Source organism: Octodon degus, unplaced genomic scaffold, assembly GCF_000260255.1.
Source record: "Octodon degus isolate 3935 unplaced genomic scaffold, OctDeg1.0 scaffold00001, whole genome shotgun sequence".
Lineage (NCBI taxonomy): Eukaryota > Metazoa > Chordata > Mammalia > Rodentia > Octodontidae > Octodon > Octodon degus.
In genome coordinates, this window is record NW_004524577.1 from 7,640,041 (window position 1) to 7,664,174 (window position 24,134).

Genomic DNA, 24,134 nt, shown 5'->3' on the forward strand with positions numbered 1-24,134 from the left:
CGGCAGGCCTGGGGATCAAACCCGTGGCCCCTGCACCTGCTTGTAAGCGCTTTAATCCACTGAGCTATTTGGCCCGTCCTGGATGTGTGGTATTAAGAGGTAAGGTGGATTCATTCATTCCATTCATATAGAATATTGACGGGAGGCCGGCTCAGGTCCTGGTGCAGCTGGCCACATGGGTAGGCCAGGCCCTCCACAAGCTGGCAGTGAAGCTCAGTCATTACAGCTACTCCCTGATCTTCAAAGGAAAACAGTGGCTTCCTTAGGCTGGACACGAGAAACAAAGCAGCACGAGGCCAGAGTATCAGGAACTGGGATGCTTCCCTGGCAGCAGCCCCTCCACTCCTGTTGCTTTCTGACAGCTTCTCTAAGGTGGTCCCTAGTGCTTTCTGCCACCTGCTGTTGTCCCAAGGCAGTGGTGGCGAACCTGTGGCACACGTACCATAGCAGGCTGTTTGTATCATTGAAAGGTCTAGAAAGTTCACCATCACTGTCCCAAAGGAAGCCCGAGTTAGCCCATGATCCTTGTTCCAGAGGGGCACTCTGCTGCTGACCTATATCCTCGGCCCTTTTTATTTTTATTTTTTTATTTATTTATTTTATTTGTGTGTGTGTGTGTGTGTGTGTGGCCAACTCAGCCCACCAGGGGGCGGGGCTGGCTGGCATGTGGTGCTGGGGGATTGAACCATGGTCCCTGTGCTTTGCTAAGCTTGTCCCAAGTAGGTGCTTTAGACCACTGAGCCATCTCACCAGCCCCTTTGTATTTGTTTTGAGACAGACTAAGTTGCCAGGGAACCTCAAACTTGTGGTCCCGCCTCAAGTGTATATGTGACATTTTATGCAGGATTTGCAAAGAATGGGAGGGGAGATAGCTCAGTAGAATAAGTGCCTTCCAGGGGCTGGGGAGATGGCTCAGTACAATAAGTGCTTCCCTGGCAAGCACAAGGGCCTGAGTTCAATCCTTGGTACTGCAAAAAAAAAAAAAAAAGATTTGCAAAGTGTTTTCACCTCTTTTTGAGTGTTTGACCTTTAACTTTCAATGTCCCCAGGAGATAGAGGACTCACTCTCTTAGTATCCAATCCATGGAGAATCAGAGGCATAGAAAGGTTCTGTCATTAGCCCAGGGTCACACAGCCGGAAATACAGAGCCCAGGTTTGGCTTAGATCTGACTCCAAACCCTGCCCTGGAACACCAAAAAGGGCATGTAAATTCCCCCCTGCAGTGGGATAATTATAGACAAACAAACAACACATTAAGGCTGGGCTCCAGAAGCTGGCCAGACCGAGCAGAACAACCTCCAGATGGGTGGGCCAGCTTTGGACTCAAGCTGGCCCTCGCCCTGGCCCAGCCGCACTTCAGGTTTGCTCTGTGAACCCTGCCAAGTCCCCTTTGCTCTCAGCCTCAGTTTTCTTGTCTAAGTTGGTAAGAGGAGGGTCCACTCTCACACCATGGATTCCAGGGTGTGAGAATAGATGCCGCTGAAGGACGGGAGCACTATGCCCTTGGCCAGAGGGCTATGAGCACCCACCCCCACCTCTGACTGAGGGAGACCCCCGGGGCTGCTCCCTACCACCTGCTCTCCACAGGACCTACTTCCCATTCTCCTGCTCCGGAATGAACCGCCTGGCAGCTGTGGTTACCAAATGGTAAGGTGGGCAAGAGGGCTGGTGGGGAGCCCCCTAGGGACCTGCTGCTGCCTTACCTCACCTCCTCCTTCCCTGCATCCCAGGGCCATCATGAGGAAAAGTCTGATCCGGCACTTGGAGGAGCGAGGGGTGCAGGTGAGGACCCACAGGAAGGAAGTTCCCAGCATGCCTAGCAGCAGGGCCCAGTCACTCTACCGCAAGCTCAAGGTGGAAGACTGGTTCACACAACTCCCCTGGATGTGTAGCTGTTGCTCAGTGAGGGGCTGGGTAAATGTGGACACATGGAGCCTGGAGAGGGGGACAGACACCAGGCCAGCCCACTCACCCTCCTGTCCTGTGCATTGGCTATACCCAGGTCATTTAGTTAGCCAATGTCCTCACCACCAGGGGCAGAGGAAGGAAATGAAACAGGCTTGCTTACAAGGCTGTGGGGTCTGGGAGAGCTGAAGCGGGAGCAGCCTCAGGTGGGGCCTCTGCTGGTACAGAGGCACTCGGAGGGTTTCCAGGCCACAGCCTAGAGGAAGCAGCTAAGGCCACAGCAGACAGCTCCGCTGGCCTCCAAGGGAAGAGAACAGGGACTTCAGCCCATGGGGGCGGAAAGCCCTGCGGGTCTTCAGCAGGGGAGAGCTGGCCTCAGTGTGCCCACAGTCAATGGGACCACTGTGTGGGGAAGGGGTGGGGTCCGTGTGGAAGCTGGGTCTCTTTAGGCGGCAGTGGGGATGGGGGAGCAGGGGGACGAACTCAGAGAGCCCAGACTTGGCTGCTGACCAGCTGTTGGAGTGAGGAAGGCATTAGGATGACGAAGCTCTTTCTGATCAACCTCACACTGGATCTTCCTAATTTTGTGAGATTGGATCATAATGCTTAGGCGCCCAGCTGAGAAACAGAGAGGTGCAGTGATTTGCCTAGGCAAAAAGTAAGATAAAAAATAAATTCATTGTTATGGGAGGAGGGTTGAACCCAGGGCCTTTGCACGGAGCTCCTCCCCAGTTTATTTGTTTACTCATTTATTTAATTTGTCTTTTTGAGACAGGGTCTTGCCATGTAGCTCAAGCTGGCCTCTAGCTCACTTTGTAGCCCAGGCTGGTCTCCCACTCCCAATGATCCTCCTGCCTCAGCCTCCTGAGTGCTGAGATTACAGGCGTGTGTCATTATGCCTGGCTTAATTTTTTTATTTTGGAACAGGGTCTTAATCACTAAGTGGGCCAGGCTGAGCTTCAGCTTATGCTCTTGCCTCAGCCTCCCTGCGAGCTGGGAGTACAGACGTAGGCCACCACACCCAGCTCCACTGAATTTTTAATGATGACTGTGAAATCACCTGTTTGCAAAATTCCTGAAAAGTTAATAACAGGTTCCAGCGTATTGCTAGTGGGAAGCCTCCAGTGCTGAGGGAGGGCCCCTGGGTGGAAGGGAGGCTCCGGCTGAAGTGACTGGGAAACTGTCAAGTGCTGCTCTCCCTGCTCAGGTGGTATTCTGGTGCCTCAATGAAGAGTCGGATTTTGAAGCAGCCTTCAACCTGGGGGCTACCGGTGTCATGACTGATTACCCAACAGCCCTGAGACAGTACCTGGATGCCCACGGACATGTGACCACCCAGGCCTCCTAAGTCTGCGGCTTCTCTGTTTTCCTTCCTGAAAAATAAATACTTTCTTTTCAGTCACAGTTGTGCTTGAAGTGAGGGGTAGAGGGTGGATCTTGGAAGGCTGAAGATGGCAGCTGGGGCAGATGGCGTCAGCCCCGGGTCAGAGCCCGGGGACCAGCCAGCCTGGCCACTTGTTCCACCACATTCCAGAGCCAGAGTCACACCACACCCCATGCCAGCTTGGCCTCTGGCTCTCAGGGATATCTCTTGCAGAGCCAACCTAGGTGTTGTCAACCTCTTGAGGGCCACAAACACTTGTCCCGTTCTCCTGCCCTTTGTCCCATGGGCTGCCCGACCAACCTGCAGAGGGTGGCTACGAGTTTGCAGCCACTTGCTCCCACACTGCACCAACTTGCCATCCAGGGTCTTCCCTCTCCAGGGCTGAAACCTTACTGAGCGAATGTGCCTGTCACCCAGGTGCTTACCAAGTGTCCACTCTAGGCCACGCCAGGGGCTGCAGTAAACCTCAGAAGACTAAATGTGGCCGACCCATGTTGAAACATTCTCACCCCAGGCCAAGCCCATCCTGGAGAGTAGGGGCATCAAAGAAGGCTCCCTAGAGGAGGTGATACTCAGTAGAAACCGGCTTCTTCCGCGGTGTAGTTCCCAGGGGCCTAACAGCAACGCACCTGCACCTCCTCTTCTAAGGTGAAATAAGTGTTCCTGCTGCTATGACAAAACCCATAGAACGAGGCCAAAAGGAGAATTCCAACTTTCCTGCCTGCCAGCTAATTTCGGGAGAGATGCTAGACCTCTCGGAGGCTCACTCGCTGCTAAAATGGAGACAATAGGAGAGACTGCTTTTTAGGGCTGCTGCAGGAATTAAGAGCAGGACACAGACGATAGGTAAAAGCAGATAGTTATGACTGTCACTTCCCGAAGGTGTGCAACCCAGACACCATCCTCATCCTCAATCCACGTTGGGTATGGGCCTCAGGTCCTTGCCCCTTCAAGCACCGCATCAAGCCAAGAGGACCAGGAGGTTCAGTCCCGCTGAGCTGCTAAGCTGCTGGGTTGCGGCCCGCATCCGCATTTCCGGGCCGGCGGGAGCGGGCAGCAGGGGGATGGGCAGCCCGGCCCTACGCGGGCCGCCTTGTGACGCGCCCCCTCATTTGCATGCCCCACGCGGATTGGCCACGGCGGCCGCCGGGACGGGAGGCCGGCTCCGTCCCCCTCCCCCTCCCGCCGCAGCCGCCGCGCAGCTGGTCTCGGTGTAAACAAGTCCAGGCGGCTGCGAACCCCGGCCGGGGAGGGGGGACGGCGCCCATTAGGAGCGCCCCCCACTCCTGGACCAGGCCACACCGCGGACCGGACCCCCGCCCGCCCAGGCGAGGTGAGGCCCGCGCCCCTGCCCCACCGGCGAGGACTGCTCCCTTTCCCCCGGCGCCCGCCCCCAACCCCGCGCCCCAGGTGAGCCCTGGGGTCTCAGGTGAGATCCGCGAAGCAGGTAAGATCCCTTCGGCAGAGATCAGGCTCCAAAGTCCCCAGGTAAGAGCACCTACCCTCCCAGGTGACCCTCCAGTGAGGCCTCTTGCCTCCTCCAGATGAGGGACCCTCTCCCCAGGTGAACTCTCTATACCTCGAAGTAGCCCCACTCACAATCCAGATGGGGTCCTAAGGACCACCCAGTTGCTAAGCGCACGGGCTCCCCCTACACTGGGAACTGGCAGCCCATCCACAATAAAGCCCCTCTTCCTTCAGATGCCAGGTCAGCAGGGGTAAGCCGAGAAGAAGCAGGTGGGTGACTCACCTCGCGCTCTTCCTAGCCTCAGTTTCCCTGGTGATGCAACTCAAGGCCTCATCACTGAGTCAGAACTAAGACTGGTCCCTGGTGAGGCTGCTGGCTCTGGGGACAGGAGAGAGCAGCCACGTGTGACAGACAAGAGTCCTCTGGAGCTGGGCGAGCCTGAGTGTGTGGCCTGGGTCCTGACAGCCCACATCCTCCCTTCCTGGCAGGCACTGGGCTCCCTCTGCTCCCCGTGGGCCGCTCCCCGCGTGGGGCCACTGCCCCTGGCCCCCGCCATGGTGCGGATTTCAAAGCCCAAGACGTTTCAGGCCTACTTGGATGATTGTCACCGGAGGTACAGCTGTGCCCACTGCCGTGCTCACTTGGCCAACCACGACGACCTCATCTCCAAGGTAACCAGGCCACAGTGGAGGCCCGAGTGGAGGCCAGGGTGGGAGGCCAGAGGGGCTGTCCGCAGTTTCACACCAGTAGCCCTGACCGCCCCACCCTCTCTGCTTGCTTACCTTTCAGTCTTTCCAGGGCAGTCAGGGGCGTGCCTACCTCTTCAACTCTGTGTGAGTACCTGGACTCCTTCCTTTCCCGACCCGGTGTGGTGATCCAGCATCATGCTGAGACACCCAGAGTCCCCTGGCTCAGGTTTTAGAAGCCGCGTTCACCCTTCTCTTGGATGCTAAGGACAGACACAAGCTTGAGGGGGGTCTATGATGGCAGGACCCTCCCTGGGACTGCCCCATGTCCCTGCAGGGTAAACGTGGGCTGCGGGCCAGCCGAGGAGCGGGTACTGCTGACCGGCCTTCATGCTGTCGCTGACATCCACTGCGAGAACTGCAAGACTACTTTGGGCTGGAAATATGTAAGTCTGCCCTCTGACCTCAGGCTCACCTTTGACCTGACCTCAACAACTCACCTTTCATTCAGACTGCATAGGCCCAGCACAGACAGGTCACACTGTCTTCACCCCATGTTTTTTTTTTGTCAAAGGCTTTTAGAATTTTTCTCTTAATCCCGGTCCTCAAAGGTGCTAGCATCTCTATTTTAGAGATGAAGATATATGCGGAGTTACCATTTAGTGAATACTTACAGCTGTACAGTTCTTGCTTGGCATATATTCTTCTTCTTCTTTTTTTTTTGTTCCTCGAATGCCTTCAGGGCACTTTTGGCCAGCGGGATAGTTGTGAGGTTCGAACTCCAGCAACCTGAGGCTGACAGCTTTGTGGAAGCAGCCACTTAAAGCCCTGAGCTAGGGCCAGGCCCCCTTGGCATATATTCTTATCCAAGCCTTATAGTAGTCATATAAATAGACCCTATTACATGTTTTGCAGAAAACAGGGAAGCCCAGAGATGTTAGCTACCTTGCCCAAGATCACACAACTGGTAACAGAATAGGGACCAGAATCTTAGCTTGTAGGTTAACTCCAGACCATTGGCCACCAGCTTGTCACAAGATCAGAGAAGTTCTTTAGGACCCCACAGAAACATGCATCTTGCATCCCACTGGTTCTGCTGCTGTGCTGCCCAGGATCTGATTTTATTCTGAATCTCATTTCTTTATATTGGAGAATAAAGCTAACACCTGGCTCCCAAGACTGTTGCAGGAATCCGTGTAGATGTACCACTGATGTTCTTAGAAATCTCCAAGGGACAGGATTGCTGTTGTTGCTTGGAGTGCTTTTCTTTCTTGACATGGATGCCGGAGGCAGACAGCCCTGATCTGCGTTCACCTCTGGCCCTGCCACAGATTTTGTGTGCCTCTGAATAGGTCATATGGGGGGCCAGGGAGATGGCTCAGTGGAATAAGCGCTTCCCTGGCAAGTGCAGGGGCCTGAGTTCAATCCCCGGTTCCGCAAAAAAAAAAAAAAAAAAAAGAATTAAGTCAAAAAAAAAAGAAGTCGTATGGCTTCTCTGAGCTACTGTAAAATAACAAGGTGGCCTTCTGAGGTTAAAAACCCAAGTGCCTGCAAAGCTAAGCAGATACTGTGGATTTGTAAAAGTGGTGACAAGGCTAAGGTAGTGGGAAGAACAGGGCAAGGCAAACAGGAGTGAGCCCACATGCTCAAAATATTTAGTATTTTAAATATTTTTTTGTTTTGTGGTGCTGGGATTGAACCCAGGACCTCATGTGTGCATGGCCAGCGCTCTGTTCATGAGCTACATGCCCAGTCCCTAAAGTTATTTTTATTAATCTCTCTGCTGTCTTAAAAAAAAAATCCACGTGGGGGCTGAAGTGGCCCTGAGGCCACCAGTGTGTAATCCCTGGACTATGAAATCTTTTATGCATTTCCATATCCTCTCTGTTGGAGCAGTCCTTAATGTTTAAAAAGCACAGGTGAGCCAGGCCTAGTGGCCCAGGCCTGTGATCCCAGCACCCAGGAAGCTGAGACAGGAAGATCACCTTGATTTTGAAGCCAGCCTGGGCTACGCAGGAAGACCCTGTCTCCTTAAAAGCAAAGAACAACAACAAAAGTGATTCACAGTTCTGCCCATTCCTTGTTAGTGAGAAGCAAAGCCCTGCTATTTGCCAGCTCTGTGTCTATGGGCAGGTAGCTTGATTTCTCAGTGCCACAGTTTCCCCGTATGTAATACACCACCATATTCTCTCCCCAGGCCTTACTTAGGCCTTGGAGTTAAAGCTCTCTCCCAGGGATGACAGGCCCTCCCCTCCTTTCAGGAGCAGGCCTTCGAGAGCAGCCAGAAGTACAAAGAGGGGAAGTACATCATTGAACTCAACCACATGATTAAAGACAACGGCTGGGACTGACTCCTGCTCCTGACTCATGTGGCTCCAGCCTGGCCTGGCCGCCAGGGGCCGCCACTGGCTTCCCTCTGCCTGGAGGGAGCTCTGAATCCCGCAGGGCCCCTTGCGGAGGAAGGACCCCGCACCTGTACATATATTTTATTGCATGCCCTGTGACCTCGGGGGGGGAGATCAGAAGGACAACGACACCCCTGCACCTCCCTGCGATCTGGCTGGCTTGGATCTCATTTTTAACCCTGTCCTGCCCCGCCTGCCCCAAAGATATGGCCTGCGTGCTGCTCTCTCGGCCCCAGTACACCGTCTGCCTTGTGAACTCTCCTCCCACCGGGCCCCTTTTACCCCACGCGTGTCTGTTCCCCTTGTTCTGTAGCATTTGTACATAATAAAACAATGGAGTGCAGACAGCCCCAGGCTCACGTGGAATCCGGGAAAGGGAATTCCAATCTAGACTCCTGCCTCCTATGTATAGAACTGCTCTGTTCTGAGCCTCAGTTGGGACACCGGGTAGGCACTGCTATCCAGGACTGCACTACCCGAGAAGATCGTGGTGCCTGCACTGGCCCCTAGGCCTTGACCTCCTCTGATCCCCATCTTCTCGGCCGCAGTGCTAGGGCGCCCCCTAGGGGAAGCTCTGGGAGAAGGTCTCCGGATTCGCCGACTACGACTCCCAATGGTCCTAGCGCAGTCTGTTGGTCTCCCTTGCGCGCCTTGGCGCGAGGCCTATTGGGAAATGTAGTTCAAGTGACTCCCGACGCGAGCCGGCTGCAACCCTGCGGGAGACAAGAGGATGGTTGTGTGGGGCGCGCCCATTAACTTTTGGGACTTGGTAGAAGGTGCAGGTTTTTTCAGCATGGGAACCAGGGTGGATGCCAGGATTCAGCCCTCTGCTGCGGACTCCTCGAGATCCTCAGTGTCCCGTGTAATAAGCTCAGACCAGGTTCTTCCAACCCAGCGCTTCCCTTCAGTTACGAACCTTTCCACCAAGACCATTTAGTTTCCCAAGTGAAGAAGACTTGCCAGAAAGTCTGAAACGCTAGGGTGGGTCCCAGGACCCCAGTCTCGGTCCTAGGGCCCAGGCCCCACCCCCGTAGCTTATCCTTAGCCGGGGCTCCCCCCGTGGGAACTGGGACCAGCTGGCCGGAAGCACCAAACTGCGTTTCTGTCCAAGCCCTGGGGATCAATCAGGCCGAAGAGTTAATTATGTAATGAGGGGGCAGGGGGTCGGGGCTAATGAAGTCGCCCAAGGAGGAGGGGGAGGGGACCCAGGTATCCGGCCCCCTCTTGGATCTCCTCGAAGCCCCAGGGATCTTCACTCCAGTCCACCTCCAGGGCCCCAAAGAGGGGAGGGGCTGTGATCCCGGGTCTGCAAGGGGCTGAGCTGTGAGCTATAAAGGGGCATCTCTCAGCACTTGGGGACTCCAGGCAGCGTGACCTGAGAGGCCAGCAGGACTACAACATGTACCATCCTCGAGAGTTGTACCCATCCCTGGGGACCGGCTACCGTCTGGGCCCCCCCCAGTCTGGGGCCGACTCCAGCTTCCCTACTGCCCTGGCAGAGGGCTACCGCTATCCGGGTGAGCTGTGGGACCAGCTCCTGGCTAGGGGGACTGGGGGGTGTGACCCGGGGCCGCAGCCTCCTGATTCTTCCCACACCTCCAGATTTAGACACCCCCAAACTGGATTGCTACCTCTCTGGGATTGAAACTGCACCACGTACCCTGGCTGCACCCCCACCTCTGCCCCTTCTGCCCCCCACTCTGGGCACTGAGCCAGCCCTGCCAGCCCCAGAGGCCCTTCACTCGCTCCCTGGGGTCAGCTTGAGCCTGGAGAACCAGGAGTTGTGGAAGGAGTTCAGCGCTGTGGGGACAGAGATGATCATCACCAAAGCTGGCAGGTGAGGGTCGGCCAGGTCAGAGTGTGGGCCAGGGTCTCAGGAGAGGCATAGTTCCTGGGATGGGGCTAGGTTTGGGGATTTCTCTGGGACTAGAGCTCTGCCAACATTTGGTCACTACTGCCTGGGAAACAGGCAAACTCTGTTGATGGAATCAAGAGTCATTCTGTGGCAAGGGTCAAGGGTCAGTTTGGGAGTCTTAACTGGGTTTAGGGGCCAGTCTACCAAGGGTCATAGGTCAGTGTACCCCAGGGGCAGGAAATCTAAGTGGCTTATAGATGAGTGGATGGCCTAGATCAGTAGATCGGGGGTCAGTCTGTGGCTGGAATTTGGGTTCAGACTGACTGGGAACGATCAGGAAGTGACCAGCATCAGGGAAATCTGCCGAGGATCACGGGTCAACGTGTGACATGAGTAGAAATCAGTATGTGACTAGGTCCAAGCTCACCATAGTGGCAAGGACTTTATCTAGGATCAGAGCTCAAGCCCTAGCACAGTAAATTCTCTGCCCCACTGAAGGCAAGCCCCTGGTGGGGTGGGGAGCATGCTAGGGAATGAACCCACAGCTGTCCTACCACCGAACCACCTCGCCAGCCATATACATTATTATTATTATTATCATCATCATCATCATCATCATCGTTACTACTGCTGCTGCTACAGGGGCTTGCTAAATTGCCCAAGTGGGACTTGAACTTGTGATCGTCCTACTTCAGCCTTAGTTGCAGGGACTACAGGCATCCCAGTTCAGGACACATTTTTTTCTGAAGCAGCTCCTAGCAAGATTTCAGGGAGGAAAGTTAGTCACCACTGTTTTTGCAAATAGTTTGAGGAATTAAGGGTCAGGATCCTGGCTCTGCGCCTAACCTGCAGTGTGATTCCTGTCAGAGCCCCTATGCTGCTTGTTTTTTAGGGTTTTTTTTGTGGAACTGGGGATTGAACTCAGGCCCTTGCGCTTGCCAGGGAAGCGCTTATTCTACTGAGCCATCTCTCTGGCCCCTATCCTGCTTGTTGTTTCTCCATCCGTGGAACGGAGCAAGAAGCCCTCCAGCTCTAAGCTTCTGCCCTCTGGGTTCCAATTTCACCTTCCTGGGGTTCCTCTGGCAGAACTGCCAACAGCCGCTTCGCTGGGGCCGTGCCTTCCTCTGGCCAGCGTAGCTCCAGGCCTCTCCCCTCCCTCCCTTCCCTGTGCAGACGCATGTTCCCTGCTTGCCGGGTGTCAGTTACTGGCCTGGACCCCGAGGCCCGTTACCTGTTTCTTCTGGATGTTGTGCCAGTGGATGGGGCTCGCTATCGCTGGCAGGGGCGGCGCTGGGAACCCAGTGGCAAGGCAGAGCCCAGGCTACCGGACCGCGTCTACATTCACCCCGACTCTCCTGCCACCGGTGCCCACTGGATGCGGCAGCCTGTGTCCTTCCATCGTGTCAAGCTCACCAACAGCACCCTGGACCCCCATGGCCATGTGAGGCCCAGGCTGGGACCCCAGGAGACGTTAGGGTGGGGTAGCAGGGAGGGGCCCAGGGCAGGGAGTCACCCAACTTCTTCTCTCCCAGCTGATCTTGCACTCCATGCATAAGTACCAGCCCCGCATACACCTGGTGCGGGCTGCCCAACTCTGCAGCCAGCACTGGGGGGGCGTGGCCTCCTTCCGCTTCCCTGAGACCACTTTCATCTCGGTGACAGCCTACCAGAACCCACGGGTGAGTGCCTGTGCTGCAGGGGGTGGCAGTGCCCGACCCAGGCCACAGTCACTTTGACCTGGTTGTCTGCCCCCAGATCACACAGCTGAAGATCGCAGCCAATCCCTTTGCTAAAGGCTTCCGGGAGAATGGCAGAAACTGTAAGAGGTGGGCCTCTTTCACTTGCCTACGCATTCACTCAACAAATGCTTACCAGTTGGTCCCTGTGTGCCAGCCGCTGTGCTGGGGACCAAGAACATGACAGTCGGGGAAAGCATTTATCTCACTGACTCCACAAGAACTTATTTACTACTTAGTACCTGCTGTGTGCCAGTCAGCATTGTAGGTGTTGTAGGTATGTTGGTAAATAAGGCAAGCCAGAGCTCAGCATGCCCTCATGAAACTGGGGAGAGTGGACAAGTCAACAAGAGAAAAAACATATTTAGGGACAAGTTCTAAAGTCAGGAGAATTAAAGAAGGTGATGCACGCCTGTAATCCCAGCACTTGGAGGCTGAGGCAGAAGGATCCTCCTAAGTTTGAAGTCATCTGGAGCTACACAGTGAGTTCAAAGCCTGAACTATGTAGTGAGACCTGGTCTCACAAAACAGTACAAAAAGTGGGGGGGATAGGAAGGACTGGGGTGCAGTATTAGTGACCTAGAAAGGCCTCCTTGAGAAGAGGACATTTGGGGAGGAAGCCATGTGGCTAGCTGGGGAAAACCATGCCACGGAGTGAAGCCACACATGCGAGGGCCCTGAGGCAGTAAAGGCTGAGCAAGGACTTGGGCTCCTCGGGATGGACTTCTGCCTTTGAGGAGCTCTCAGTCAGCAGAGACAGACGTGAACCATGGGATCACTGACCAAATGGAAACGTGGAACTGTGGCAGGGCGTATGGCGCAGGTGGAGGCCGGGAGGAAGAGGCAGAAGGCAGCTGATGGAGATGGGGCAGAGCGTGAAGGGCTTGGGAAGGGTTCAACTGATAGCAAACGGAGTACGAAAGCACAGAGAAGTACAAGGGGCGGATAAATCCCAGACCTGCTCCTAACTGCTTAATTCGCTAGCCTTCAGTTCTTTCATCTGTAAAATGGGTACAGTAATGATACCGATGGTGCTGGGGATATAGCTCAGTGGCATAACCGCCTGCTAAGTACTACCAACATCACCACCATCATGATCACTGTGTTCTCCAGGGAGCGAGATGCCCGCGTGAAGAGGAAACTTCGGAGCTCAGACCCAGTGGCCACAGAGGCCTACGGGAGCGGAGGTGAGCAGCAGCCTGACTGCGACTGGCCGGCCTGAGACTCTGACCCTGCTTAGCCCAACAGCCTATCCTGTTTGCCTCCCAGATACCCCAGGGGGTCCCTGTGACTCCACCCTGGGAGGAGACATTCGTGAGTCAGATCCAGAGCAGGCTCCTGCGCCCGGGGAAGCCGCCCCTGCCGCAGCTCCTCCGTGCAGTGGCCCCAGTGCTGAGGCCTACCTCCTGCACCCTGCAGCCTTCCATGGGGCCACAGGTCACCTACCAACCAGGTGAGCCGGGCAAGGACACAAAGCTGGGAGGTTCCCTGAAAAGGGCAGGGTTCCCTGTTCTGACACATCTGCCTCTCCTTCAGGAACCCCAGCTTCCCAGAAGCTCCAGAGTCTGGGCGCCCAGCCCCCTACTCAGCTGCATTCTTGGAGCTCCAGCCTGGAGCAGGGAGCTCAGGCTACCCAGCAGCTCCACCTGCTGCACCCTTCGCCCCACACTTCCTGCAGGGGAGCCCCTTCCCCCTACCATATCCAGGACCTGGGGGCTACCTGGATATGGGCTCCAAGCCTATGTACTGAGCTGTCAGAGCCACTGTCCCTCCACTTTCCATCACCAGCCTGCTGTTCCCTTCCCCCAGCCCTGTGGCCCCTCATTCCATGGCCCCATCCCCCACACCAAATGGCTGCCCCCCCCTTCACACCTTGATTTCACTCCCACCCTCCTCTGGCTTCAAAGCTCGGGCAAGGCTGCTGGGAGTCCAGCTGGGGCCAGCTTCCCCTTCCCAGCTCTCACCTCGGTGTGAATGGAAGGAGGCTCTGCCTGGCCAAATGGGCCACAGCCCAGCACCTCCTGGGGCCTCCCTCACTGCCAGTGTGAGGCAGACCAGTTTGTTCTCAGGACCAGATCATTTTGTTAATAAAACTCAAAAGGCACCAGTGTTCAGGAAATGTTGGGCTCATGGTATTGACCCTGGGAAGGGTGGGGGGTGGCAAGGCTTTCCAGGGAGACCAGGCAAAATGAGAACTGCCAGGTTCTAGCTGCCCGACCCTGTGCTCGACCATCAGCCTTCAGCCTGCTGCGGCTGGCTTCCTCCTCAGAAAAGCTGGGGATCTGAAGACACTGGCTGTTGAGGTGGAGGCTGCCCCGGAGAACCTGCCCGCTAGGGCCAAGGATACCTGCAGGGAGTGGGCAGGCCAGGCTGGGCCCCGCCCTCCCCACAGGGTGGGCCGGGGGCAGGGCAGGTTGCCCAAGCCAGGGTCTCTGCCCGCCCCCAACCAAATCTGACACCAGCCTGAATATCACTTTTCTTCTTTTATTAGAATTTTTTTCTTTTTTTCTCAAAACTTTTATCTAAAAACAAAAAAGAAAAAAAAAAGAAAGAAAACAAAAAATTACTGGAAACTTGATGGTTTAAGTGGGGAGAAAGGAGAGGAGGAGCGTGATGTGAAGGCTCTACCTTCTCCAGAGAAAGTCCTCACCCTTGAAATGCGCCCTGGAGGGAGAGCCAGCTGGGGACAACCCCTCCACCCCCAGCATCTGGGGCGAGGGCAGAGTCACAGTGGTCCAAGGGCCAGAGAGGTCGAGAGGGGCAGGGGCCGAGGGGTCACAGGAAGTAATCGGCCACAGGCTTCTTGGAGGGGATGCCCCGTGTCTCCTGGGGAGCAGCCTCGAAAATGATGAAGTCTTTCTGGAGATGCTCGTCCAGCTCCAAGATGGCCGCCACATTCCCGCAGCTGGAGGAGGGGGCGGTGGAGTCAGGGCCAGGTCAGCCTAGGTCCCCAACCCAAGCTCCTGGCCGTGGCAGCTCACCGGTAGCAGTAGTTGGGTGCTGACCACACAGTGAGCACGGTCTCATTGAAGTGCCACTTATAACCCTCCATGACTAGTTGGTGGGCTCGGCAGATCATGTCAATGTCGTTGGCTGCATTAAACTGGGCCACCACATCACTGCCGAATAGGTAGCCAGCCCCTCGCGGGCTCACGCCCCAGCCTGTCGTGTCTGAGGCAGATAAAGCAGAGATGAGAGCAGGTCCTCAGGGCCCCACTAGCCCTTGAAGGGGACTGTTCTGCGCCCCCACCCCAACCACCAGAGGCCTAAAGTCAAGAGCACAAGACTGAAACACTTCCCAGGAGTTTCTGGGGGGCAGGATGAGGAGAGGCTCAACCTGCACACCAGCAGGACCTTTTATGAGTACCGTGCTAACCCATTATGCAATTGGAGCTTCCCAGCAGGCCCTTTTAGAGACAAGGGTCTAACCTGCAACCCAAAACTCACTTATTTATCGTAAAGTGGCAAGACTGCAATTATACCTGAATGAGGTTTTAATTTAGAAAAAAAACAACAAATCTCATACATTAACATCTTTTGTCATAAATGGAGAATAACATGTTCACCACAGCTGTCCTGTGCCCTAACGAAGCACTCTGGAGTGGCAGCAACAGGGGGAGGCAAGCCCTGGAGCAGGACTCAGGAGAACAGGCCTTTAAGCTGTGCTCTGTGCCTCTTTAGAGCAGATTCCCACAGATCATCCCCAGGCAGCAAGCGTCTGGCGCCTGACCTCTGAAGTACTACTGGGTTTGCAAGCTCTTCACATCCGGGAGCAGGACCAGCACACTTCCCGGCTGCGCTCCAGCATCCCACCACCCCCAGTCTGTGCTCCTGAGGATCACCAGCATGGACCAGCCCGCCCTCCTCCTCCCACGCTTCCCTGGCCTGACTGTCCCTCCCAGGTACTTGCTTTAATCAGGCCGGACTCAGCGTGGTCCTGCCCATCCACCGCCTTTACCTTCAGGGTCGGACCAGAGGAGGTCACACATGGGCCCGTCATGAGGCACCTCTTGCTTTCGGTCAATTGTCCGGATCTGGTCCAGGGTCTGGATGGAGGGAGAGAGGCCCCCGTGCACACAGAAGATCTGGAAGAAGAACAAAGCCAGACAGAAGGGAGGCAGGGGCCCAGGATCTCTCCCATCACTCTACCCCTAGCAGTCCCATGGCAACACTACCTTGCCATCAATGATGGCCGACAGGCTGAGGTAGTCGAAGATCTCAGTGCAGTAGCGCCACACAGTCACTGAGCCGTATTTGCGTAGGCACTCGTCATAGAAGCCATAGACTTGGGTGATCTGGCGGCTTTCATGGTTGCCCCGAATGAGGGTGATACGGTCGGGGTAGCGAACCTAGGAGGTCACCAAACCAGTGGCAGGGGCTGGGCTATGTCACCTATTCTGGCCCCAACTCCCACATATCTGCCACTCTCAGTCAGTTCTTATAACTGCTGTCCCAGCCCCAGCCCCTCACCTCAAGCTGCACCACCTGCCTCACAGGCCCCCAGTGCCTCCTCAGGAAGCAAACCTTGCCCCTGACCCTTAACTACAAAACCAATGGCTCCTCTTTCACCCTCCAGACACAGACCCAAAGACATTCAGGGCCCTCTCCACCCCCTTCTCTAAAGCACGCTGCACAGCGGTCCCCACAGCTGCCCCTTCCTGAATACAGAAGGTCTATTTGCACCCTCTACCAGGACCTGCCCTGCTAGCCTTGCCTTCCTGTCCCTAGGGCAGGGTACTGTTCTCTTGTAACACAGCTCCACAGTAGGGATTAGAGGAGGGTGGCCCGCAGTGGCCCAGGGGCAGGCTCCAGAGGCCAGGAGCTCCTACCTTCAACGCCAGCAGCAGGAGAAAGGTTTCCACACTGTAGAAACCCCGGTCTACAAAGTCCCCCATGAAGAGGTAGTTGGTCTCAGGGACGTCGCCACCCACCTGTGGAAGGGACAAAGTTCTGTTTGGTCCTCAACAGCACCCTCTCCATTGGAGCTGCCCATGCTCCATTCAGCCAAGACCCCTCTTTCATAAAGTCTACCCAACCAGAGGCCTCCTGCCCTCTCCATGCCCACCAAGTGGGTCTTCCAGCTACCATGGGTCCTGTGCACTCCCCACACTCACTCTGAACAGCTCCTTGAGATCATAGAATTGTCCATGGATGTCACCACACACCTGGGAAATGGAAGGTGGGTTGGCACTCGGAGCAGACAAAGGGGGAGTCCCTCTGCTACCAGCAACTAGCTTTCCACAACCTCATGGTTCTGGCTGCACTGCTATGTCTCAGCTTCAAGTCTAACCCCCCACTTCAAGTCAGCCTCCTCTGGCATCACCCACAATTCCATGCTGATAGCCAACGATTGGACAAGAGTCAGAGTTAAATCTTTCCACAGACTGACTTCTCTCAGGGGACCTGGCCCCCCTCTCCCTGGTGCCCCCAAGGTATGCAGAATATTTAACGCAACAGAGCCACCGAACTTCCCATTTCTTACAGTGCAGATAGGGGAGGTGTCAGAGGTAAGGGGATTTCTGGCTTCCAGGAATGAGAAGTGTCCATGTGGGGCCAGTAAGGAGAAAGCCCATGTGCCTGAGGGCCAGGCCAGGCTACTGGGGCAGACAGTACTTACTGTGACTGGCGAGTCCACCCTCTGCACGTTACTCTCTTCTACCAAGATTTCTCTGGAGACAGGAGAAGACCAGGGTCACCACAGCCAGGCCAGCTCCACCCAACCCCTGACCTCCTCTGAGGGGGAAGGGAGGACATGAGGTGGTCCCTGAACCTCCAGGGGGGACAGAAGGAATTTCCCTAGGACTGGCTGACCACAGCCTTCCACCACGGAGCACCCTTCCACGGCTCCACGCTGCCAACAGGACAGAGGCCCAGCCCTCTGAGCAGGCTGTGATTTCCAGCCTTAATTCTCTTTGCTGCTCCCTCTCCTGCCTCCAGCACAGACTCTACAAAGACGGGTCATTCTCTCCACATGGCCCGTTTGCCCTCGAGTGTCCCTTAGCTAAATTCTGAACTCTACAATCATAGGGTCCTTCTCTCAAACTGTCCAAAGGGAGAGGTTGAAGGCCAACCCCATGCACCTTCAAAGAATGATATGCTATTCCCACCTTTCTGACATAACATGTTCCTGCTAACTTGAACCACTCAGTGGCAGTACAAAAGCATCTAATCACTTTTATTGGTCTTTTTAGTAATAAAATTAGTTCAAGCTGCCCAAAGGGACATCACGCATGTACCTGTGGTTCAAGTCAGTGGGAACATACCACACTGAAATCAGAGCTACCTGGCACCAAGACATGAAGTACACCTGTTGTGAACATGATAAAGATAGTGATGGGTAGGAATGTGGCTCAAAAGTAGAGAACTTGCCTAGAAACAGCAAAGACTTTAATGGTCTTTTTCCTTAAGGTGCAGCCTCACCTGCGTACAAATGCACATGAGATAAAATCACTGGGCCAGCTATAGGTATTCAGTTTAAGCACGACTATACATCCACATTTTGCCCAACACCAGCACCCAGTCCACCTGCTATGAGTGCATTAGGAGCTTTGCACAAATTGATGAGGCTGAAGAAACACCCTCAAGGACAGGAACTCCCAAGGTAGACACAGAGGCTAAGGCACAGAAGGTTACAGGTTTGGCCAGTCACAGACATGGGATTTGAAGCACAGTAGTCTGTCTCTAAGGTCTAACCCTCTCTTTTGGGATGGATGGGAAGTCTGACTCCTTATCAAGCTATTTAGACAGAAGCGGGCCTCAGACCCCACCTCAGCTCACCCGCTTTCTGCTGGTCTGCCCTCTTTGTAGACTGTGATTTCCCTAGGGAACAGGAAGATTCACCTGTCTCTGTGTTTTCTATGACAAAGGAACACAGGGGAGGGGAGGTGTGCCTTAGCTTCCTGGAAGAGACACTAGTTGTGATCCAGCCAGGCAGGACGACAAGGGGCTCTGCCCCTTGAACCACATCTCATAGGGACCATCATTCCATACCAGCTACTTAGCACGACCTTTCCATGGACTAGGAGGATCTTTTCATTCCCACTTTACATAAAGAAACAGGCGAGAAAAGTGGTAGAATCAAGGTCAGATAGCTGGCAGGTAGCTGAACTAGAACCTGAGAGTCCAGTTTCCTGACTTTATTCCAGGTCCTTCTACAGGCAAAAAGACCTGGAATAAAGGACCTTCTGAGGTAAAACCAGAAACTCATTAAGGCCACATACAGGGGCCTGCCTGTTTGCAAAACGCCACTTCAGGGCCAGCAGGGCCATGGATGGTCTACTGCCCATCAGACTGAGGGCCTCCAATTCCTTCCCATCCTGTTTGGAAGGCCCCTCTTCGCTGGCTCTGGATCCAATAACCGACCAAGTTATCTTTATCCTCCACTTTCTCAGAAGCCTTTCTTGATAGCTTTAGCCCATGCTGTCACTGTCTTTCCTACACAGTTATCACATCACCAGCTAGAAACTGTCAAGCACTGACACCGCAAAAGTGCTAGGCTAGTATGTTCACCTCAAGTACACAATTCATGGAAAGAAATTTCACAATCGCTTAGTAAGTACAACTATTTTCACTTCAAAAGAAGTCCGTGGGGGCTGGTGAGATGGCTCAGTGGTCTAAAGCACCTACTTAGAACATGCTTAGCAAAGCACAATGACCGCGGTTCAATCCCCCAGCACCACATGCCAGCCAGCCCCGCCCCCTGGTGGGCTGTGCTGCCCCCCCAATAAATAAATAAATTTTTTTTTTTTTAAAAAAAAAGGTCGTCCATGGGCCGGCCAGATAGCTCAGTGGACTAAAGCACCTGCTTAGGCAGAGCACCAGTGACCAGGTTTCGATCCCCTGAGTGCCATGCCGGCCCACCTCTGGAGCACCCTGAGACAGCCATTGAGACGGTGTGGTAGTGCACGCCTGTAACCCCAACGCTTGGCAGACTGAAAACAGGTGAATCACTACGAGTCCGATCTACACTGTGAGACCCTGTACTAGACACATATAGTTAGGAGCCGAGGAGATGGCTCAGCAGAGTAAGTGCTTGGCTGGCAAGCGCAAAGGCCTGCGTTCAAATCCCCGGTTCCGCTAAATAAATAAATACAGATAGGTAAATAAATAGATGGATGGATGGATGTCAAGTACCAGACAACACCACAGCAGAGCGCAGGGTCAAATCTCGAGTCAACACATCCCCAAATCTGGCCTCAACCATGACAGCATTCTACTTCCTACAGAACTCCGACTCGGGCCTCCCTCCTCCACACCACGTTGAAGTCTACTCTAGCTCCTTTACTATGATTTTTAGGCTCTCACACCCACATAGATCCAGCGCCACTTTCTTGTATTATGGCCTGAAAAAAGCCAGGACACGGAGAACTGTCTTTAAGACATTGTTTAGACATTGTTCTCGCTGATACTCCTGTTCCTACCTCCTGGTTCTTCAGGGCCTACCCCAAAGCTCAGACCCTCCAAGAACAGCCCTACCCCCGCCACCTAAGTACTTTCTTTAACACTCTTGACTCCCCTGGAAACACACCTAACACTTTCAAGGCGGCTTTATCTGCTACCTTTCCCCAGAACAGTGTTTCCGGGGGGTAGCGGCCCTCTTCTCATCTCCAGGATAAGTCCCCAGGATGGGGCAGGCCCGAAGTTCTCACCCTCTCACCCGGCCTTCCTTCCCCGGGGCCAGCGGACTCACCTGGCCTTGGCACACAGGGCCTTGACTTCACTCTCCTTGATAAGCTCGCAGCGCCGCAGCTGCTCGATTTGCCGGTCCAGGTCGCTGATCTCCGCCATGGCCCAGCCCCCCGCGCGGGTCAGAGTTGGGGCCGCCGCCCCCTCCGCACCGCACAGGGGTCTCCTGGGAAAGGCGAAGACGAGCCCGCAGGTCAGTGTCCGTGAGGGCCGCAGAGGGGAGACTGGACGCTGGGGCTGGCCCGCCCCCCCCCCGCCCGACTCCCCTCACGTCGGCCTCAAAGCCCCCGCGCCCCACTGCCCGCTCGCTAACTCCCGTCAGACCCTGAGGCCCCGAGCTAAGGACGGTGGCCTAGAAGTGTCTCAAGCCATTACCGCCGCTGCGACTCCGGCTCGGGTTCTCTGCCTCCCTGCCTCCCTCCTTCCCTCTGCTCTGGGCCGCCGCCACCGCCACTTCTATTTCCGGCTCCGCCGCGGAAGCACAGGGAGACCACTTCCGCCGCGCGCCGGATATGGCGTCACAACTCCCCGCCCCTCCCTCGCCGCGCCCCGGACCCGCCCCCAGGGGGGCTGCGAAGAAGCCGGAAGCTAGAGACCGGCGGGAAGCGGTTGTGGTGGGTTGGTCCTCTGGGTACTGCGAGTGGCGCGGCAGACCGGAACAGATCCTTTTATCTCAGTTAGGGAAACAAAGTGAAGCTGAGTTCGGGCTAGGCGTTGTCACTGTGTGTGTGTGTGTTCTCCCTCGCTGCAGTCCAGAGGGGTGCAACTCTGTCTCATTCAGTGTTGCGGTTGTGCCAAAAGGCGTGGCGGTGTGGACATGTTTGCTGTGTGGAAGAACCTCAGCCTCAATCGCTTCCCGCGGCGCCCGGAAGTCCTCGCCAGGGACTACTCGGAAGCTGGGGGCGGGGCAGGAGCCCCCTTTTCTCACGCCCAGCCTGTGCCTCAGTCAGCGCGACCCCTTTGATTCCAGAATGGCCCCCAGAGGCTCTCAGCAACTTTGTAATCCTGAGAGCTGTACTTCCAACTGGCTCAGAGAGGTTACAGTTTTGTGCTTGCAAAGCTACAAATTGGGGACCTTGAATTTAATGTGTGGAACGTGTTTGAAATACACAAGACTCGTTATGATGAGTTGGCATATACAGTACACATGCTGAATTTTATGTTTTGTCTTTTTGAAACAGGGTCTCGGTATGCCGCTCAGGGTGGCCTTGAGCTCAGGCTGCTCTCAAATTCACGATCCTCTGCCTCACCCTCCTGAAGGCTGGGATTACCAATGTGCCCTCCATGCCGCCTACATTCTGATTATTATTATCATTGTTATTTTTATTTTTTTTTTGGCGGAACCGGGGATTGAACTCAGGCCCTTGTGCTTGCCAGGGAAGCGCTTATTCTACTGAGCCATCTCCCCGGCCCCATTCTGATTATTTCTAATCCTTCCTCTCCCCTCCATCTCTTGGTCCTCTAGGATTTTTAAGTTTGAGATTTGAAATAAGGAAAGCTGTGTTCTCAGTTTTCTCCTTATCGTTTCTGGAATTCAGAGTGTCATAAAGTTAAGACAGCACTTCCCAAATTGGCATTTAAAATCCTCTGCTTCCCTAGTTTCTTGAGGGCCGGCCCATTAGTTTAAGTGCCTGCTTAAGCAAAGCAGTCAGTCTCAGGATTCTGTGGTTCAATCCCAAGATCCTCAGCTCTTACCAGACCCACATTTAAGGCAGCCTGAGCCAGCCAAAAAAACTGAAAAATACCCATCCTTAGTTTTGTGCTGCAGGCAGGACAAGATAGTATGTTTGATGTGTTTCCATTCTGTCTTTGCACATCACATTCCTTTTTTTTTAAATTAATTTATTTATTTAGTGTGTGTGTGTGTGGCCAGCTCAGCCCACCAGGGTGTGGGGCTGGCTGGCATGTGGTGCTGGGGGATTGAACCGTGGTCCCTGTGCTTTGCTTAAGCTTAGTTTGTTCTAAGTAGGTGCTTTAGACCACTGAGCCATCTCACCAGCCCCACATTTCTTTTTGAAATAATCCTTTTTGCCATCTTCTATTTGCTGTTTTTTAGATTAAGCAGAAAAATTTATTGGAGAAAGACAATGGGGAACAGCAATAGTTCCTGAGAAAACGGGAGAGGTTCTGATCTGCCATTTTACTTCAGATTTGTTTGATCCGAGTGAGGCCAGGCAGTGAAGTAAAGCTAGAAATTGTAAGGTACCACACATCTGGTATTTCTTCCCCCTAGTGCTGGGGGTTGAACCCAGGTCTCTGCTAATGCTATGCAAAGGGCTTACCACTCACCACACCCCCAGCCCAGATTTGCTTCTGGTTGCAGGTAGTAGACACGATGTGAACAGACCTAAGTTTCTAAGCTAAGTCAGTTCTGCAGGGCATGGTGGCACACACCTGTAATCCTAGCACTGGGAAGGCTGAGGCAGGATCATTGCAAGCATGAGACCAGCGTGGGCAGAGTGAGCTCAAGGCCAGCCTGAGCTGGAGAGCAGATTGTATCCTGTAGACCCAAAGTATCAGAAAAGTCAAGAATTCTTCATTGAGAGCAGACTTCATAGTAGAAAGGGCCCATGTGAAGTTAGCACAGCAGCACAAGTGCCTGCCTAGCAAGTGCAAGGTCCTGAGTTTAGTGTTGGTACCAAAAGAGAGCCCAAACCAGTAAAGGATGGAGGTGAAGAGGTTGAAGAAAACTTGAACGAATTTAACCAGTTCCCTAGTACTCACAACAGTGATAACTGATGTAGTTAATCTGAACCCAACACCAGATTTCAAAGGGTTCAAGGCACAGCCTATGCTATGGCTGAGCCCCTCCTGATTTTGTGGAATGGAACTTTTTTCTTTGAAATGTTGGGGATTGAACCTGGAACCCCATACATGATAGGCAAGTGTATCCCAGCCCAGAGGCTCGTTAGCCAGGACCCTGATTGTCACAATTCTGTATCTACATGTAGGGAGGTATGGGAAATAATTTTCAGTTTTTCAAAGGGATCCTTGGTCCGAAGAGGACAAAGACATTTCTAATTCCATCTTCTGTTACAATGGAGAAACACAAAATGTAATAGTGTAGATTAAGAAGACATGGATTAGATTTCCTATTTCCACAGAGAAGAAATAGTGTTGGGCAAACATAAATTGGCAGTAACACCACTGAGGACAGAACACTTTGTTACATGGCCTGGTTTAGGAAAGGTCAACTGTGAGACAGGGCCTCACATGTAGCCCAGATTGGCCTCAGCTCAGCCATCCTCTCACCTAGCTTCACTAAGGCACATGCCACTTCACATCACCAAAAAGGTCATCTTGTATAGTGGCAGCTCTTTTGTCATGAGGACGAGAAAGGCCCTCTTGGGTTTGGGGGCAGAAAATGAGGCCAAGAGCGAACACAGGAATCCTAGTTGTTCATGAGGCTGAGGCAAGAGGATCGCAAGTTTGAGATTAGTCACAGCCACATGGCAAGATCAAGGCCAGTACGGACTACTACGCAGACTATGTCCCGAGGCTGCATGCAGTATAAGACCTGTGCATCCCCCTCTCATTTGCTACCCTTGGACACAGCCAAGAAGCTTCATACTACAAACAAAGTTTGCCAGGGGTAGTGATGCATCCCTGTAATCACAGCACTGGGGAGGCTGAGGTAGGAGGATCACCCTGAACTACATTGTGAGCCCCCCTTTTTTGAGCCTATCTAAAAAATAACATGCCTTTGTATATCTCAAAAATTAAAGCCCTGGGCGGGGGCCAGCCCCTTAGCTCAGTTCTTTAAGTGGCTGCTTCAACAAAGCAGTCAGGCTCAGGTTGCGGTGCTTCAAGCCCCACAACTCAAGCCAGCCAAACCTGCCCTGAAGGCATTCAGAGAAAAAAAAAAATCCTTAAAGCCCTGGGCAAGTAAGAAACAAAAGGGAGGTCCTATCTAACCCTTCTACCCACTTCCTACCAGGAATGATGAATACAAAACAAGACCACCTCAGGCCCACCCCTGCCCAGGGTGCCTCCAGATACACACATGAGA

General features: G+C 54.1%; 4 protein-coding genes across 5 annotated transcripts in view; 3 read left to right on the forward strand and 1 right to left on the reverse strand.

Annotated features, from left to right (window-relative positions):
* Nucleotides 1-3,299, forward strand: part of Gdpd3 (glycerophosphodiester phosphodiesterase domain containing 3) — a 6,178-nt gene extending 2,879 nt beyond the window's left edge. The window contains exons 8-10 of the mRNA XM_004623148.2: nt 1,589-1,648; nt 1,732-1,783; nt 3,114-3,299. Of these exons, the coding sequence (XP_004623205.2) occupies nt 1,589-1,648; nt 1,732-1,783; nt 3,114-3,254 (253 nt within the window). The 3' untranslated portion in view covers nt 3,255-3,299. The remainder of the gene's footprint in view (nt 1-1,588; nt 1,649-1,731; nt 1,784-3,113) is intronic.
* Nucleotides 3,300-4,461: 1,162 nt separating this feature from the next.
* On the forward strand, nt 4,462-8,197 carry Ypel3 (yippee like 3). 2 transcript variants are annotated; one of them, XM_023720457.1, is made up of 5 exons: nt 4,462-4,623; nt 5,247-5,429; nt 5,548-5,591; nt 5,749-5,890; nt 7,706-8,197. In XM_023720457.1, exons 2-5 carry the CDS (start codon nt 5,313-5,315, stop codon nt 7,793-7,795), a joined length of 393 nt encoding a protein of 130 aa, XP_023576225.1. In that variant the 5' UTR covers nt 4,462-4,623; nt 5,247-5,312; the 3' UTR covers nt 7,796-8,197. The 2 variants fall into 2 exon arrangements, with proteins under 2 accessions (XP_023576225.1, XP_004623000.1); XM_004622943.2 differs by having other exon boundaries at nt 4,463-4,623; nt 5,782-5,890.
* Nucleotides 8,198-8,564: 367 nt separating this feature from the next.
* Tbx6 (T-box 6) lies at nt 8,565-13,457 on the forward strand. Its single transcript, XM_004622944.2, has 9 exons — nt 8,565-8,625; nt 9,199-9,366; nt 9,452-9,686; nt 10,878-11,145; nt 11,237-11,383; nt 11,460-11,530; nt 12,554-12,627; nt 12,710-12,893; nt 12,977-13,457. The coding sequence occupies exons 1-9, from the start codon at nt 8,580-8,582 to the stop codon at nt 13,188-13,190; spliced, it is 1,407 nt and encodes a 468-aa protein (XP_004623001.2). The 5' UTR covers nt 8,565-8,579; the 3' UTR covers nt 13,191-13,457.
* A 457-nt stretch (nt 13,458-13,914) lies between these two features.
* Nucleotides 13,915-20,604, reverse strand: Ppp4c (protein phosphatase 4 catalytic subunit). Its single transcript, XM_004622945.2, has 9 exons — nt 20,501-20,604; nt 20,130-20,291; nt 17,058-17,109; nt 16,555-16,605; nt 16,270-16,371; nt 15,616-15,789; nt 15,399-15,525; nt 14,422-14,611; nt 13,915-14,345 (listed from the first exon to the last, which is right to left on the reverse strand). The coding sequence occupies exons 2-9, from the start codon at nt 20,225-20,227 to the stop codon at nt 14,216-14,218; spliced, it is 924 nt and encodes a 307-aa protein (XP_004623002.1). The 5' UTR covers nt 20,228-20,291; nt 20,501-20,604; the 3' UTR covers nt 13,915-14,215.
* Between the last annotated feature and the right edge of the window lie 3,530 nt (nt 20,605-24,134).

What these genes read in the sequence shown, in the direction of transcription:
- Tbx6 (XM_004622944.2), top strand. Translation starts at nt 8,580, where the DNA reads ATGGTTGTGTGGGGCGCGCCCATTAACTTTTGGGACTTGGTAGAAG. An exon ending in CAGCCTACCAGAACCCACGG is followed by an intron (nt 11,384 to 11,459) that starts GTGAGTGCCTGT and finishes GTCTGCCCCCAG; the next exon opens with ATCACACAGCTGAAGATCGC. An exon ending in AGAGGCCTACGGGAGCGGAG is followed by an intron (nt 12,628 to 12,709) that starts GTGAGCAGCAGC and finishes TTTGCCTCCCAG; the next exon opens with ATACCCCAGGGGGTCCCTGT.
- Ppp4c (XM_004622945.2), bottom strand. Translation starts at nt 20,227, where the DNA reads ATGGCGGAGATCAGCGACCTGGACCGGCAAATCGAGCAGCTGCGGCGC. An exon ending in GCCCTGTGTGCCAAGGCCAG is followed by an intron (nt 17,110 to 20,129) that starts GTGAGTCCGCTG and finishes TCCTGTCTCCAG; the next exon opens with AGAAATCTTGGTAGAAGAGA. An exon ending in CGGCCATCATTGATGGCAAG is followed by an intron (nt 15,526 to 15,615) that starts GTAGTGTTGCCA and finishes TTCTTCTTCCAG; the next exon opens with ATCTTCTGTGTGCACGGGGG.
- Ypel3 (XM_023720457.1), top strand. Translation starts at nt 5,313, where the DNA reads ATGGTGCGGATTTCAAAGCCCAAGACGTTTCAGGCCTACTTGGATGAT. An exon ending in ACGACGACCTCATCTCCAAG is followed by an intron (nt 5,430 to 5,547) that starts GTAACCAGGCCA and finishes CTTACCTTTCAG; the next exon opens with TCTTTCCAGGGCAGTCAGGG. An exon ending in CTACTTTGGGCTGGAAATAT is followed by an intron (nt 5,891 to 7,705) that starts GTAAGTCTGCCC and finishes CCCTCCTTTCAG; the next exon opens with GAGCAGGCCTTCGAGAGCAG.